Source organism: Chrysochloris asiatica, unplaced genomic scaffold, assembly GCF_000296735.1.
Source record: "Chrysochloris asiatica unplaced genomic scaffold, ChrAsi1.0 scaffold00015, whole genome shotgun sequence".
NCBI classification, from domain to species: domain Eukaryota; kingdom Metazoa; phylum Chordata; class Mammalia; order Afrosoricida; family Chrysochloridae; genus Chrysochloris; species Chrysochloris asiatica.
In genome coordinates, this window is record NW_006408533.1 from 12,532,536 (window position 1) to 12,548,813 (window position 16,278).

Consider the following 16,278-nt stretch of genomic DNA (forward strand, 5'->3'; position numbering starts at 1 on the left):
AAAGTTTTTATTGTGAATTGAGTGATAGTTTACATGGGAGAACATCAGTTTTACACTCATCATTTCATTGCAATAATTACAATCTCCTCTGTGAATCATCATTCAACAGTATTTGATTCTATTCCTTCTGGGGTTTTTTTGGGGGGGAGGGGGATGTACCAAAAACACTCAGGAATACATAATCATTTAAACAACCAAAGGGCACATTCTGCAAGCCTGCCTCCTGGCTGCCAGCACATAGCCTTTCTCTTTCCATAAGTCTAGAGTCCTCAGCTGCTGTGTCTCTCCATGTCATTATCTCTAGCAGGTTAATTTTTAAGTTGATAATTTTGTATGGCTTGTGAATGAGGTTATAAATTTTGACAGAAAAAAGGTTCCTCACAATTGTGAGAGAATAAATTTCTGTTTGTTCAAGTCAGCCACTTGTGGTATTTCTGTTATAGAAATACTAACTAACTAATTGGGATCCTTGTATTGTCTTGTGACTATGACTTGGTTGCCTGATCAAGAACCAACCCCAACCTCCAATAAATAATTAAAAGCCCAGAACTAATTCTGTTAAGTTTTAAAATCTGCGATTCTGTACCTGTCTCATTCATGGTCCATTCCCCACTTCTGAAGTCCCATCTGCAATAGTAATAATTGACCTCCCACCCTCCATGATTCTCTGATGATTTTCTTGGTCCTTGATAGCATACAATGAACATGGTGAATGTGATTCCAAAGATTCCATCAACCTTTGGCTGGGTACATGGGGATGTGTGCTCTCATTCAAATGATTGTCTTTTATTTTTATCTTTGTCCAGTTAAAGACTTAATAAAAGGTATCTGTGGAACATTTTTGAGTCTGGGGTCTTTTTTCCTAGCACAAATGGCAACCATGACGGACCCAAATCTATCTTTCCTCAGCAGGACCCTTCGGGGCTTAAGGACCAGAACAGGAATTGGAGAAAGGACTTCTAATGCACCCACCATCTCAATGGATTGTGGGGACCCCTCAAAGCAAAGAGTGGACTTTGAGCCCTGTTTTGGGGGGTGACTCTTTGAAACCTTTTATTGAGTCTTATGTTGTATTTTTTCATTGGAAAACTCTTTAGACATCATAGAATGCGTCCTTTCTGTTTACTTTCCAAGGGTTGTTCTCTCCAAGTATAGTGACAACTTCTGAAATGCTTTGTGAAATTCACAGCAGGAGGTGGAAGCTTCTGGTAAGTTTGAACTACTGACCTTCTGGTTCAAACTGACTTTGAGGTCAAGTACTTATCCTACATCACCACACCAGGACTCCAGATAGTATTAATAAATTATATTATTAAATTGGATAATAATATTTCCCTCAAAGAATGTGCACTAATTGGTTTAATAATAAATCAGTGCTTATAGAAGTTTAATAGTGCAAATATATCCAGGAATTAATAAAGATGAAACTTTCAAACAAAGATTTATATCAACCTTGAAAGCAAAATCTTAATAGCAAAAATTTTTTAAGCAACTTAAGCTGTTGTTGTTAGGTGCAGTTGAGTTGGGTCAGACTCATAGTGATGCCATGCATAACAGAAGGAAACACTGATCTATCCTGTGTCATCTTCACAACTGTTGTTATGTTTGAGCCCATTGATGCTGCTACTGTGTCAATCCATCAAAAGCTAGACATGATGGGATGTGTTTTATATAAAGAAAGGGGTAATTTAGTTTTAAAGTAAATCTAGTAGTTGGACCAGATGATCTCAGAGAATCCATAATGACTAGCGTCTCAAATGTTGGGTTTTCTGTTCTTGATATTGCCTGGAGAGGGGTGGACTGACAGGCAACCAGAGACAGAGACAGTTTCCTGGGATCAGACTCCAGATGCCATGATAAAATTTGTAAAGGCATCGTAGGGGCAGGATTCAAGTGGAGCTGGAGGTATGTGAGACAAGCCTAATGAAGTAGCTTCACTAAAAGGTGTCATTGATGACTCCAAAAATGTCTGTTAATCACAGTCAAAACACATTTCGGGAACTGGATTTCAGTCACACCTCAATGTCTTTTCATGAAATTCTTAGTGTGGCTTTTCCATAAAGTATTCAGGGTTCAAAGCAGACTCCAGCAGCCGGAGACTGGTGCTTCCTTTTCTTTCTGCTTCCATGTTTCCTAACTGAATATGAGCTGCTTGTCCCAAGACCTAGAATACAGTTAGATATTTCAGTTACAGATATGAACATACAGCCTACCTGCCAAACCCAGATATGCAGAGAAAATGCTTTTATTTTCCCATAGTTATTAATTTGGGTCCCCATCTACATATGTGGTACAAATTGAATTGCAGTGGATTCAGGATTCCCATCCTTTATCTTTTGGCTATTGCCTAAGGTTAGTAGTCCCTAACAGGCAGCCTTTGATACATGTAGTCCTCTGCCTGGTCCTTTGTTGCCATTTAGTACAGTCTGCTATGGAGACATCCTTATTTCTACCTCTATGACCCTGTACGTCTGGTGGCTTTCTCTGATAACTTCTAAGCTGTTCTTGCCCTCACTGGAGTTTTATCTTCCTAAGACTTCTGTGGAGTATTGTTACTGCCTTGTGGCTCTAGTCAGTAATTAGGTGTGATTGGTTTTGTATCCTACAAACTATTTGGGAGATCTCAGGGAGAAAGTAAACATTGATTAATATCTACCATTTTAAGCTTTCTCCTTTTTATTGTACCCACAGAGGGTAGGAATGACTTGTTTGTACTCATGAAGCCTTCTTCCAAATCTTTTGTCTCTGCTACATGTCTTTTCATATCCTTCCTCCTAATTTTTTTTCTTTTTACTTAAAAACTTTTGATTGTGGTGAAATGTGTATAACAAGATATTTTCCATTTTGATTCTTGTTATGTGTATAATTCAGTGACAGTAATTACGTTCTCCATGTTGGACAATCATCACCACTATTAGCTTCCATTTTGTATTTTTCAGCAACATATCCCTCCCTTAACACAGAATGCCAAATATCAGCTGGAATGAAGAAGGAAATACACAGTGTGGAAAATTAATATTTCAAAAATATTATCCTACCACACAAGTATGTTGAGATTGAAACAGAGAAATTGAGTTATAAAGTAGCTTATCTTTAAAGAGAAACTGTCCCAAGAAAAGAAGGAAAATTCAGAAATAATTGAAATGGGTTGAGAACACTTCTTTGAAAGCCAGTTGCCATTCTTAGCTTTTTTACCCTGACCTCCACCCAAGTTTGCTTGATGGGAATTTTCAGATGTGAATTATATTGTTGTTTTTCTACTTCATATTTGAATATTTGGTTTCTAGCACATTAAAGAATTTTGTAATTCAATAAATAATAGGCACTCAAGTTTTTTTTTTTCTGTTGTAATCATTTGCTGTGTGTGTTTTTTACTGTTTAGTGACACTGATTACATTCTTTAAGTTGTTCTACCGTTTTCTTTTCCAAGTTGTTCCTTCCCCATTGGCATAAACTCACTGCCCTTGGAATCTACAGGGTCACTATGGGTTGGAACTGACTCGATGGCACTTACCAACAACAATAGCAGCAACATCTTTAAAAGAGCACAATTCTCAAGGCAGAAATTTTTTACTAAGTTAAATGACCCAATAAGTTATAAAGAGTTGACTGAATAAACAAAGTAGTAGACATAGCAGAGATATTCAAACAGCACAGGGTTATAGCAAGAGGAGCTTCATAAATGCTTATTTTTAGGAAGGCTGAGATTAAAAATTAATTTGTATTTGCTTTTGCTCATCTAGCATTTAATAGTCATGGAGGCAGGTAGGTATGTATCAGAGAACTTGTTTTATTAACAGACCTCTATCAGGCACCTAGCTGTTGAATGTTGACACAGTAAAGGAACAACAACACAAAAAAAATTAACTACAGAGCTGTGCTAAGGATACTGGACTTTAACTCCTTGATTGGAAGTATTTCTATAGCAATGAACTGACCTGCAAGATGGATCACTGAGAGCAAAGGGTATATGTTATGATGTTTACCTTTTAAAAAAGTAAAACCTACTCTGAATTTCATAGTGTGCAGTTTTCAGCTGGAGGCTACAGCATGAACTCATGGCATCTACCTTGCTTTCTGTCCCTTGCTGCTCTCCTTGTGGTTTCTGGATTGGTAAGGAAACAATGTAGGAAATATTATTAGGAAAATATGGAGCAGTTGATACTGATTGTTAAAGGACAACTTTTTTTCCAGTTTTTAAGAATTTCAAGGTGTTAGTGAATGACTGTTTGTGGTGAGTGGGGAAGGCTGGTTATTGGGAGGGAGAGGAGAAAAGGAGTAGCAATAGTTCTTGTTTTATTCTCACCTTTACTGTTCATGTGGCATTCATCAGTCTATCCATGAACACTTCAAGTTATTGTAGCATTGACATAAAGCCATCTTTTTCTTATAGTTTCTTTGTGGTGTGACTTTTTTTTTTTTGTAAAACAGAAAATATAAAATTTGAAAATTGTTTAGTTGTACTGTTGAATACAATGAAGATTGTTGCTACAATAACTTGAGCTATGAATGCTTAGACTGATGATACTCACAGGCACAGCAAACATGAGGCTAAGTCAGATAGTATTGCTACTGAGTTCCAGTTCATACATGCATGGGTTTATTCCACACACAATGTGTTTAAACATATCTCTGCCATCAGTGGAAGCTGCTGACAAGTTCTCTCAGTAATGTTTAATGTTTACACTTGTCTTAATCTCAGTAGGGTACCTTTTTAAAAGAAGGATACTTTTTTGTGACGTGGAAAAAATAGTTTTGAGATCAGAGCTAATGACAAATTAATAACAAAATTCAGGTGGACATCTTTCCAAATCACTGAAGCTTTGCCACAAGTTTATGGGCATGCTAACTCATGTAAAACAATAGTTTTTACATTGATCAAGTGTTTCATGGGGGTTTATTATGAAGAAGCTTTAAGCAAATTGAAAACTTTGTTGGTGAGAAAAAGGCCAGGAAAGTTGCACTCAGAAATTGTTTTCCATCATAACGTACTCCTGCTGCTTGGTAGGTAATAAGGGCGTTCCTATGAAAAAATTGTTGGGAAACATTACCCCACTCATCCTATAGCCCTAAACTTACCTCTTCAGACGTCTTTTTGTTTTGAAATCTCAAGACATTTAAAAGAGAACACAACTTGTGTCCCCCAAGAATGACAATATTGCCGTTTTGTTGTGCTATTAGATTAAAGAGCACAGAATCCTTCTGGGAAGGGTCTGGAAGATGGAAACTCCACCTTAAGAAGTACAGAGATCCAGATGGAGCATATGATAAGAAACAATAGCTTCATATTTGGATATTTTGTTTAGTAAAGTTTTCTATGATTTTGTGACAATACTTTTTGACTTAACCTTCATACTTACACAGTTTTGTAGCATAGAGTTTCTCTTCTGCTTTTTCCATAATTTTAGACCAATCTTTCTACAGTGATAAGTAATTTGTACCATGTAAAACCAAAGGTTTTAAATGAAGTTTCAAATATATGGGAAAGAACCGTTAGTTAGGATTTTAAAATGACAGATATATGGAACTGATTTTCTATGAACAGGCACTGTAGCATTGAGGACAAGAGATCCAATTTCTTACATGCTGAAACTGTATGAACAAATACGGTTGATGCATTTATTCTGGAGATACATTGGCATTCCTGGGTAGTGTATAGTTAAACTGAAATTACTAGGGTACCTGTTAAGGCCCAAAAGAATGATAGCCTTTTAACTAGTTTATTCCCATACAACTTGTCAAACACTCCAAATAATTCTAGTATTTAGATATTTGAGTACAATTGTACCTTATATTCGTGTGACATTTTGCTATACTTTACAAAGTGCTTCCCCGTTACATCTTGCACTATGCTTATAAAGCAAGTATTGGCTGTATTTTCAAATAGTCTGAATATCAGGAAGGCAAACTGACTTGCCTTTGGTTGTGAAACCAGGACTGTAATCCATATCTACTGTCTACTGATCCTATGAGCTTTTTTTTAAAGATTACATTGGTTTAAGAAATCTCTCAAGTTTGCTTGGGTCTCATTTGGTCAATTGTAGAGAATTTGTTTAGAAGTTTTTCCTTTTTTTTGCAGAATATCCCAATTACTTTTTTTCTTAAACATTTGGTGCCTGAAAACAGTCATAAGGGAAATAGGAAAGTAAAACATAATAGTGAAATCTTGAAGAAATTTTCTTTTAAAGGATTGCTATAGTATTTCTACATCAAGAATAAATTATTCAGTTTTTCAAAACATTGCTCTATGAACACTAGTAAATACTTTTTAAAATGAATATTGTTGTTGTTGTTAAGTACCGTTGAGTTGGTTCTAACTCATGGAGATCCTGTATAGGGTCTCTGAGGAGTGGCTGGTGAGCTTGAACCACTGACCCCGTAATTCAAACCAGCATGTGGTCCTGTGCTTATCCTACAATGCTACATCAAGACTCCAAAGTGAGCATAGTAATTATTTACTTATTTGAGGGCTAGATTCTTATGTTCTGTCTTCTTTTAATCTGTGAAGTTAATTTGTTTCCTTCGCTTTCAAAGTCATGGAACTGGCAGTTTCATTTTCTATATGAAATAAGAAGTGATGTTGGTCAAAGAAGTGATGTTAGACTCCAATTTAGCAGTCTTGTACATAGGCCAGAAATAATCCATAGCGTCAATGAGAAAAGCAAATGTATAAATATAAAATGTGACCAGGAAAGTAATTTTGTTATGAGCATCTTAATATATTTTTTATTTTTAAAATTTTTATGTGTTTGTTTTCCAGCCAACTCCAGAAAACTTTGGTAAGACTTTCGGATTTTTCTCTAAAGTATAGTAAAAGAAGGTTATGGGGATAATAGAAAGCAGAACAAAAGAATTTGGGACACATTTAATCCTAAACACCACTGTCTTCTGGTTTACCATAATGATATTGAACAGTCGTTAAACTCTGGCCTCTTTTGATTTAGTGAGGAACATTTTATTAACATGCTTCAGAGGATCCCATTTGGCCAGCAGTAGACTGGTGGTTTACTGGCTAAAAGGCCAAATGCATACTTGGCACATGTTGTTGTAAATGCCCTGGAGTTGGTTCCGACTCATAGCGACCGTGTGTAGGGTTCCTGAAGAGCAGCTGGTGGGTTTGAACTGCTGACCTTGTGGTTCACAGTCCAGTGCTGATCCTACAGCGCCACACCCCATAAACCAATAGCAACAACAAAAACCAACCACCAGGTGCCACTGAGTAGAACGTAACCCATGGTGACTTCATGTGTACAGAGTAGAGCTGCTCCAGAGGCAAACTGACTTGCCTTTGGTTGCGAAACCAGGACTGTAATCCATATCCACTGGCTTTCCAGCTGTGCTCTTTCAGAAGCAGATAGCCCCACCTGTCTTCTAAGGAACCTCTGGACAAGCTTGAATCCTCAGCCTTTTGGCTAGTCATTGAGCAATTAACTATTTGTACTCCAACGGGGTTCCTAGATACCCACCAATGGTTGCTATTATTTTTGTTATTTCTTGTCAAATCGACATGGACCTGATTGTATAGTCAGCTCCTATTCAGTTACATATTTAGCCAGATTATCTACCCCTTTGCAGTGTAAAAGAATAACTCAAGCTTAATTTAGGAATTTTGCTTTAAATTTCCAAGTTATACTGGTTAGGATTATACATACTTGTATATGGACAGATTTTACTGACTTGATAAATTTTAAATATTTGTTTCTTAATTAATTTATTCATCTAACCTAACCTTCTAAATTAAGTTTAATGTTAGAGTGACCCATTTCTTATTTCTGAAGTCATCTGACCCTCAGGGAAGTGGATGTTGTTGTTAAGTGCATTCGAGTTGGTTCTGACTCATAACACCACTGAATAAGGTTTCTGAGGAGCAGGTGGTGTGTTTTAACCACCAACCTTGTGGTTCACAATCCAGCACTGATCCTACAGCGCCACACCAGGAGTCTGCACACAGGGCAGAGCATGTGTATGTGCAAAAGCCCCTTAGCCCTTAGCCCAGAGCCTGGCTTATGGAAATTTCTCAATCAACCAATATGTGTTGAGTTAGAACTTATCTAAGCTCTTATCTAAGAACTTATCTAAGTCACTTATGTAAGGCAAAAGAATCTTGCTTATTGCAAACTCAATAACTGATAAAGATTTCTGTTTTCATAAATGTAATGCTGAATATGTTTTTTTTTTTTTTTTTCTATTATTTTAGTCAGAGATGTAGATGGTGGAATTGATCGGGACATATTTGATATCAATGAAGGTTAGTGAATTCTTTTCTAAAAAGTCAACTTTTAAGTAGAGTATTTGAATACAATTTGCTAACATGTATTTTGATCTTCCTTCTTAGATTTGGGACTGGGTCTTTTTGAGGGTGACATCAGACTTGATGAGGTGAGTTGAAACAATGCCAGCAAGATTCTTCTATTAATCACTGCAATGCTAAAATACAAAGTATCTGAGAATTATTGGGCATCATGGACTTTACTAGGCCCAACCATGACTATGGCCAGAAAAATCAATGATGAGGCATTTATTCCATGAATATATTATACTAGAAGGAACTGGTACCAATGTATTCTTTGTCCATTAACTCAGTCTTCCTGTGTGATCAGAGTCACCATTACTTGCTATTTGTGCTTTATGTAAAAATGGCATGATGAAGGTATTTGACCTCCTCTAACTGGTGTGGTGCTGTGGGTTAATGCACTGGACTACAAGGTTGGTTTGAACCACACGGTTGGCGGTTCAGGCTCACCAGCCGCTCCTCAGAAACCCTATACAAGGTTGCTATGAGTCGGAACCAACTCTCCAGGGCTTCACAACAACATCAAGCTTTACAAAGCTGAAGAAGGATCATTATCAACAATCCAAGTTTGATTTCTATGAGGTGGAGGTCAGACAGGCTACCTGTCTGCAACCATTTTACTAATTCTGACATCAACCATTTTACTAATTCTGACATCAACCGTCCCTCTTATAGTACTCTCTGCTGGATTTGATAATTTGGCAATGATTGCACAGAACTCACAGAGCATAGTCACAATTATGGGCAGTAACAGTCTACAATTCAAGGTCAGAAATGACGCAGGGTGCAACCTTCTCAGATGGGCCTACAGACAGGCCTCTCTTTGGCTCTTGGCCCCTCTGCCCTTCAGGCTTCTGCCTGCTTGGACAAGTGTCACAAAGTTCTTAACTCCACCAGAATCTGTCCAGAATTGCCCCACTCCACCAGTAAGCATGGTCTGAAGGTGGTCAGCTCTCTTACTCTGCAGGTCAGTAAGCTGTGGACAAGTGCCAAGAGGCAGCCTACTCAGACTGTAAGCCTCCTTACTGTCTCAGTTCCCTTGCTCTGAGGGCCAAGAAACCTATTGTGTCATCTCCTACCAGTCACCTGATTCTACTGTCTCTGTTGCTGATTCTTGGTCTCTTGCTCTCTCTGATGTGATAGCTCTCTTTCTACTAGGTCTGGGAGACTCTAGTACAGTGACTCTGCATCCAAAGAATGTGCTCTGCTTCTGTCTATTCTTGGTGTTAGTCCCACCTTCTGCTCTAGGGTTGACTCTTTTAAGCCTGTTGTTGTTGTTATTGTTAAGTGCCGTCGAGTCGGTTTCGACCCATAGAGATCCTGTACAGGGTTTCCGAGCCTAGCATGATGCAAAACTGACCAATCCCCTTGTTAGGGTTTGATACACCTTATTTACATAGTCCCATCCTCACAAAAAAAAGCCCTAGTGTGGTGCCATAGGATAAAGCACTAAACTGAAATTTTGGTTGGAATTGAAAGTTTGGTGGTTCAAACTCACCAGCTACTCTCGGAAATCCTATACAGGATCACTATGAGTCAGAACTAACTTGACACTTAACAACAACAACAAACCCAATAATGCTGCAGGTTAATGCGCTGGATCGCAAGGTTAGTTTGAGCCGCACTTAACAACAATAGCAAACAATACCACAATTACAACAGCCATATAAAAGTGATCCATCCACAGTAATGTATAAAAAGTAAGTAAATAAAAAGTGATCCATATATCACACTTGATCATATTGGTCTGATTATTTTCATTAGGGAAACAATTAGGCATCTTCATTTAAAAATATAAAATCTATTTTATTAATCTGTTGTTGTTGTTGTTAAGTGCCTTCGAGTTGGTTCCGACCCATAGCGACCCTGTACAGGGTTTCCGAGGGTGTAACTCCTTACGGGAGTAGAAAGCCTCATTTTTTTCCCGCAGAGCGGCTGGTAGTTTCGAATCGCTGACCTTAAGGTTCGCAGCCCGATTCGTAACCACTGCGCTACCAGAGCTCCTTCTCTATTTGAAGCAAATTTAAACAGAACTTGTAAACATTTTCAATAAATCAGACTTTCTACCATAAAAATAAATTCTATGGCTTCTGACTTCAGCTAAAAATAGTATAGCCACGGTCAAGGCCTTTCCAGCTTATTTGTAAAGAGTGCAGATTTTTAATTTAGCCATCCTGATACATAGATGAACACAAGTACTTCATATGTAAGTTTAAAGGAGCCTATATGTTTGCTATCATAAATAATATTATTGCTAGGGGCTTTTAAGTTAATTCTGACTCTAGATGACAGAGTAGAATTGCCTCATAGGGTTTCCTGTTGTTAAATGCCAATGAGTCAGTACCAACTCACATTCTCCTGATGGTTTCCTAGGCTGTAATATTTATTGGGGGTGGGGGGTAGAGGGAGGGAGTGGTATGGTGGCTCCAGTCTATAAACTGGAGTGAGAACTACAAGGTCCTCTGTTTGAGCTCACCAGCTTCTCCATGGGAGACAGATGAGGCTTTCGGCTCCTCTGAAGATTTAAATTCTCGGAAATTCTATACAGGGTACTTATGAGTTGGAACCAACTAGGCACTTAACTACAACAACAGTAATTGTGGGAGCATATCACCAGGTCTTTTCCTTGTGGAACAGCTGATGGTTTTGAACAACTAAACCAACATTTAGACTAGCAGCTGAGTTCTTAGCTATCGTATGAGTTGTTGTTGTTGTTGTTAGGTGCCATCGAGTTGGTACCGACTCATAGCCACCCTATGTACAGCAGACAAAACACTGCCCGATCCTGGGCCAACTTCACTACTGTTGCCACGGTTGAGTCCATCAATGCTGCCACTTGGCCAGTCCATCTCGTTGGGGATCTTCCTCTTTTTCTCTGACCCTCCATCTTACCCAGCATGACATCCTTCTCCAGCGACTGGTCCTTCTTGACAATATGTTCGAAGTATGAGAGACGAAGTTTGGCCATCTTGACTTCCAAGGAGCACTCTGGCTGAACTTCCTCCAAGACGGATCTGTTGGTTCTTTTGATGGCCCATGGCACTTTCAATATTCTCCTCCAACACCATATCTCAAAAACATCAAATCTTCTACAGTCTTCCTTATTCACTGTCCAGCTTTTGCATGCATATGAGGTTATTGAAAATACCATGGCTTGGGTCAGGCGCACCTTAGTCTTCAAGCTGACGTCTTTGCTCTTCAACACTTTAAAAAGGTCTTGTGCAGCAGATTTGCCTAATGCAATACATCGTTTGATTTCTTGACTGCTGCTTCCGTGAGTGTTGATAGTTGATCCAACAAGAAAGAAGTCCTTGACAACTTCAACTTTTTCTCTGTTGATAGAATGTTGTTTATTGGTCCAGTGGTGAGGATTTTTACCAATAGGACTCCTTTAAAGTAATATTAACAGCCCTCAACCCCTACACTCAACCGCAAGGTTGGTCTGAACCTCAAAGTTGGTGGTTCAAACTCACCAACTGCTCCTTGGAAACCCTATACAGAATTGCTATGGATCGGAACTAACTCAACTGCACTTAACAACAACCCCTACTACCTAGCCCTCACCCCGTCCCCAGTGAATTTCCCCTCTAGAAACAGTGCTGCGCTATCTGATACAGAGTCCTAGGCCCACTCCTCCACCTGCACTTCCCTTGTGCACAGGCTTTAACTATTATTTAATTTGTCGAGAACTCCAAATTTATAACTTTAGCCCTCTTCTGAGTACTTGGCTCCGTGAGTCCCTAGGCCCATGAGTTCTTGGTTGGCTCTAGACTATTAACAGAAAAGTTCATGGTTCAAATCCACCCAGGAGGCATCTCAGAAGAAAGACCTGGCTTCTGCTTCTAAAAGTTCTCTGCCTTGAAAACCCTGTAGAGCAGTTCTACTCTGCACACACAGGGTTGCCATGAGTTAGACTTAACTTGATGGCAACTGGCAACAGCAACAGTTGTCTTCTCCTGAGCTCCAGACCTGTCTATACAAGCATCAATTTGTCAGCTCCATTTCACTGTCTAAAATGTCTCATATCTAAGGTGTGCTAAACCAAACTCTGATTATCCACACAAACTTTTCCTCCCCAGGCTTCCCTCTTGCTAAAGTTATCAACACTTCCTTACTCCACTCCACTGGAGTAAAAATTTCATATGTCACCTCTGCATCTTCCCTCCCTTTCATTCTCCCATCCAATCTATTAGCAAGTTCTATAGTTTCTATCTTCAACCTGTTGTTGTGGTCGTTGTTAAGTGCGTTGAGTTGATTCTAATTCTCATAGGGGACTCTGTACAGGGTTTCTAAGGAGCAGTTGGTGGGTTACTCCAAATTAAGTCACCTTCCCCATAATGCAAGCCCACCATCATTTCTTGTTTGGGTTGTTTCTGTAACCTCTTAATCTTTCTATTACAAACATTGCCCTCCCCTAATCTTTTCCAATGGCATCATTGGTGCAATGGTTAAGTGCTAAGCTACTAACCAGAAAGTTGGTGGTTCAACTCCTTGCAGGGACTCTATGGGAGCAAAGACCTGGTGATCTGCTTCCATAAAAGTTATATCCTTGGAAACACTATGAGACAGTCAGAACTGCACTATGTATTCTCAAAGTTACACATGCTCTAACTTCTGTCTTAACTCATCTCTTTTTTCCTCTAATTCATTAGGCTGTTGTTGCTGTTGCTAAGTGCTGTTGAGTCATTTCCTACTCATAGTGAACCTATGCACAACAGAAAGAAACACTCCCCAGCCCTGAACCATCCTCACAATTGTTGTTAAGCTTGAGCCCATTGCTGCTGCCACTGTGTCAATCCATCTCAGTGGGATCTTCTACTTTTCACTGACACTCCACTTTACCAAGCACTGGTTCAAGGACTGGTCCCTTCTGATAATATGTCCAAAATATGAGAGATGAAGTCTCACCATCCTGGCTTCTAAGGACCATTCTTCCAACACAGATTTGTTTGTTCTTCTGCCAGTCCATGGCACTTTCAATATTTTTCAACAACACAATTCAAATGCATCATTTTTTTTCCCTATGGTCTTCCTTACTATTGTTCAACTTTCACATGCATATTTAAAATGCGATGGCTTGGGTCAGGAGCATCTTAGTCCTCAAACTGGTATCATTGCTCTTGAACACTTTTAAGAAGTTCTTATGCAGCAGATGTGCTTACTGCGATATGTCATTTGATTTTTTGACTGCTACTTCCATGATTGTTGATGGTGGATCTGAACAAAATGAAGTCTTTGCTTAAAATGACCTTTTCTAGTCACATTTCAATCATGGCCCTTTCTTATTATTCCCATCTCAGTTAAAATTGAACTGAATAAGCATTATGATTAGTGATACAGCCAAAGAGCTACGGGAGCATGTTGCAGAAGAACTGAAACACTCCTACTTGATCACTTTATCTGTATTTTCCTAATCCTTTACTCATGTCCATATGGCTCTTTTGTATTTCCTCCAGTAGTGTTATGTTTACCATGTTTGATTATTTCCTTGCTTATGATAGATCTGTCTCTTCCACTAGATCTAAGGTTCAGGAAGACACGGATCTTGTTTTTTAATTTCAATTTTTTTACACTGGCTCCCTAGAATTTAGAACAAGGTTCAGTTTGTGGACTCAGTGAACACATTGATAAAAAATTACTAGTTTTCTGTTATAAAAATCTAAACCTTTTCACAATTTTTAAAAACTCTGACCCAACCAACTTGTGAGTTTTTCTGATATTATGAGATGTAGATAATTTTTGCTCACTTACTTCTTGTATATTTTTTATCTCAAGTGTAGGAAGCTAATCTAATTCTACTAATATTTAAGGTTCTGTTTTCTAAACATCATTTTTATATAGTTTTGCATTACTTCTTTAAGTTATCCACAAATTTAATGACCGAAATGAATGATTTCTTTCAAGAAACTCTATCATATTATTTAAAACACTTTGTGTTTGAGTTGGCTGAGAAAGGTTTAAATTTAATTTACTTTTATATTAACTATTGATCATTTATGAAATTGTTATCTGATTTGATTTAATTAACTCTTTTAAAATTTGTATTTGACAGTCACAAGGGAGGAATTCCATCATTGGAGAACAATATAGATGGCCTCATACCATTCCATATGTTCTAGAAGACAGCTTGGGTCAGTATGCATCACAGGATATCAGTAACTAATGTTTGTCCTTGGCTGAGGGCAGACTCATATGGTCTTTAAGTTTATTTGTGGCTTTGTGCTGGAATACACATTTTTTAAAAACTTTTTATTGTGAATTGAATAAAAATTGTCATAGTATATCATCAGTTTTACATTCAACAAAACACACATTTTTTCCCTCCATATAACAATAGTTATACCCCTTCCTCCTTGTGGTTCTTATTTCCATTCTACTCTTTACCCCTTCCCTTCTTAACTTTGTCCTTAGGTAAATGTTGTCTTTTTGATCTCGAATCATTGACCTTCCTAGTGTCTTCCCTATATACCTATCTGTCAGTTGGCTGAAAATTGGACCACAAGGATTTATTTGGTTCCAGACAAGAAGGGTGGTTGAGGGCCATAGTCTTGGATTCTTCCAGTCTCTTTCTGATGTGTAAGCTTGCTCTTTTTTGTAATTTTGAGTTTTGTTCCACATTTTCTCCCACTCTATCTGGAACCTTCTAATGTGGTCCCTTTCAGAGGAGTTGGTAGTGGTAGTCAGGCACCATCTAGTTCTTCTGGTCTCAGAGTCGTGGACACTGATGTTCACATGTTCCATTAGTCCATTGGACTAGTGGATTCCAAGTATTCAATTCTTATCATTCTTTTATCTACATAGCATTTACCTCTATCCCCTTCAACCTTTGTATTCCTCCCTGAAAATTTTTGTTCAGATGATGTTCCTCCTCACTTCTTCCATTTGTTTTAGCATCTCTGCATTGGAAAGCAAGTTTCAGAGTCTCTTTTGACATTCATTTTGGTCTTTTCCTTCTTTCTTGTCTTCTTAATGACCTTTTGCTTTCTTCCTGTATGATGTTCTTGATGTCATTCCACAACTCTTCTGATCTTAGGTCTTTAGTGTTTAATGCATCAAATATGTCTTTGAGATGATCTCTAAATTCAGGTGTGATCTATTCAAGGTCACATTTTGGCTGTTGTGGACTTGCTTTAATTTTCTTCAGCTTCAGCCTGAATTTGCATATGCGCAATTGATGGTCTGTTCCACAGTCTGCCCCGGTCTTGTTTTGGCTGATGATATGGAGCTTTTCCAACATCTCTTTCCACAGATGTAGTCAATTTGATTTCTGTGTATTCCATCTGGTGAAGTACATGTGTATAGTCATCTTTTATGTTGTTTAAAAAGGTATTTGCAATGAACAAGGCATTGGTCTTGCAAAATTGTATTATGCAAATCTCCAGCATTATTTCTGGAGTTCTGGTGTGGTGCTGTGGACTAATATGTTGGACTGCAAAGTCGTTTGAACTGCAAGGTCAGTAGTGAACTGCAAGCTCACCAGCTGCTCCTTGGAAACCGTATACAGGATCACTCTGAGTCCGAATCAACTCAACAGCACTTAACAACAACAGCAAGCATTGTTTCTATCACCAAGGTCATATTTTCCAACTACTAATCCATCCTTTTTGTTTCCAATCTTGGCATTCCAATTACCAGTACATCTTGATTACATGTTTGATCAATTTCAGACTGAAAAAGTTGGCAGATTTTTTTCAGTTTCACTGTCACTTGGTTTAGTGGTTGTGTGTAAATTTGAATAATAGTTGTATTAACTGGTCTTCCTTATAGGTGTATGGGTATTATCCTATCACAGACAGTGTTGTACTTCAGTAAAGATCTTGAAATGTTCATTTAGATGATGAATGTGACACCATTCCTATTTAATTTGTCATTTCCAGTATAGTAAAACATGTGATTGTCAGATTCAGAATGGCCATTTTCAGTTCACTAATGCCTAGGATATTGATGTTTATGCATCCCATTTCACTTTTTACAATTTCCAGTTT

The 16,278-nt window shown here is 38.2% G+C and overlaps 1 protein-coding gene across 1 annotated transcript in view; it reads left to right on the plus strand.

The window, feature by feature from the left end:
• Nucleotides 1-16,278, plus strand: part of MEP1B (meprin A, beta) — a 62,079-nt gene that overhangs the window by 20,507 nt on the left and 25,294 nt on the right. The window contains exons 2-5 of the mRNA XM_006835131.1: nucleotides 6,761-6,779; nucleotides 8,204-8,248; nucleotides 8,336-8,379; nucleotides 14,346-14,424. Of these exons, the coding sequence (XP_006835194.1) occupies nucleotides 6,761-6,779; nucleotides 8,204-8,248; nucleotides 8,336-8,379; nucleotides 14,346-14,424 (187 nt within the window). The remainder of the gene's footprint in view (nucleotides 1-6,760; nucleotides 6,780-8,203; nucleotides 8,249-8,335; nucleotides 8,380-14,345; nucleotides 14,425-16,278) is intronic.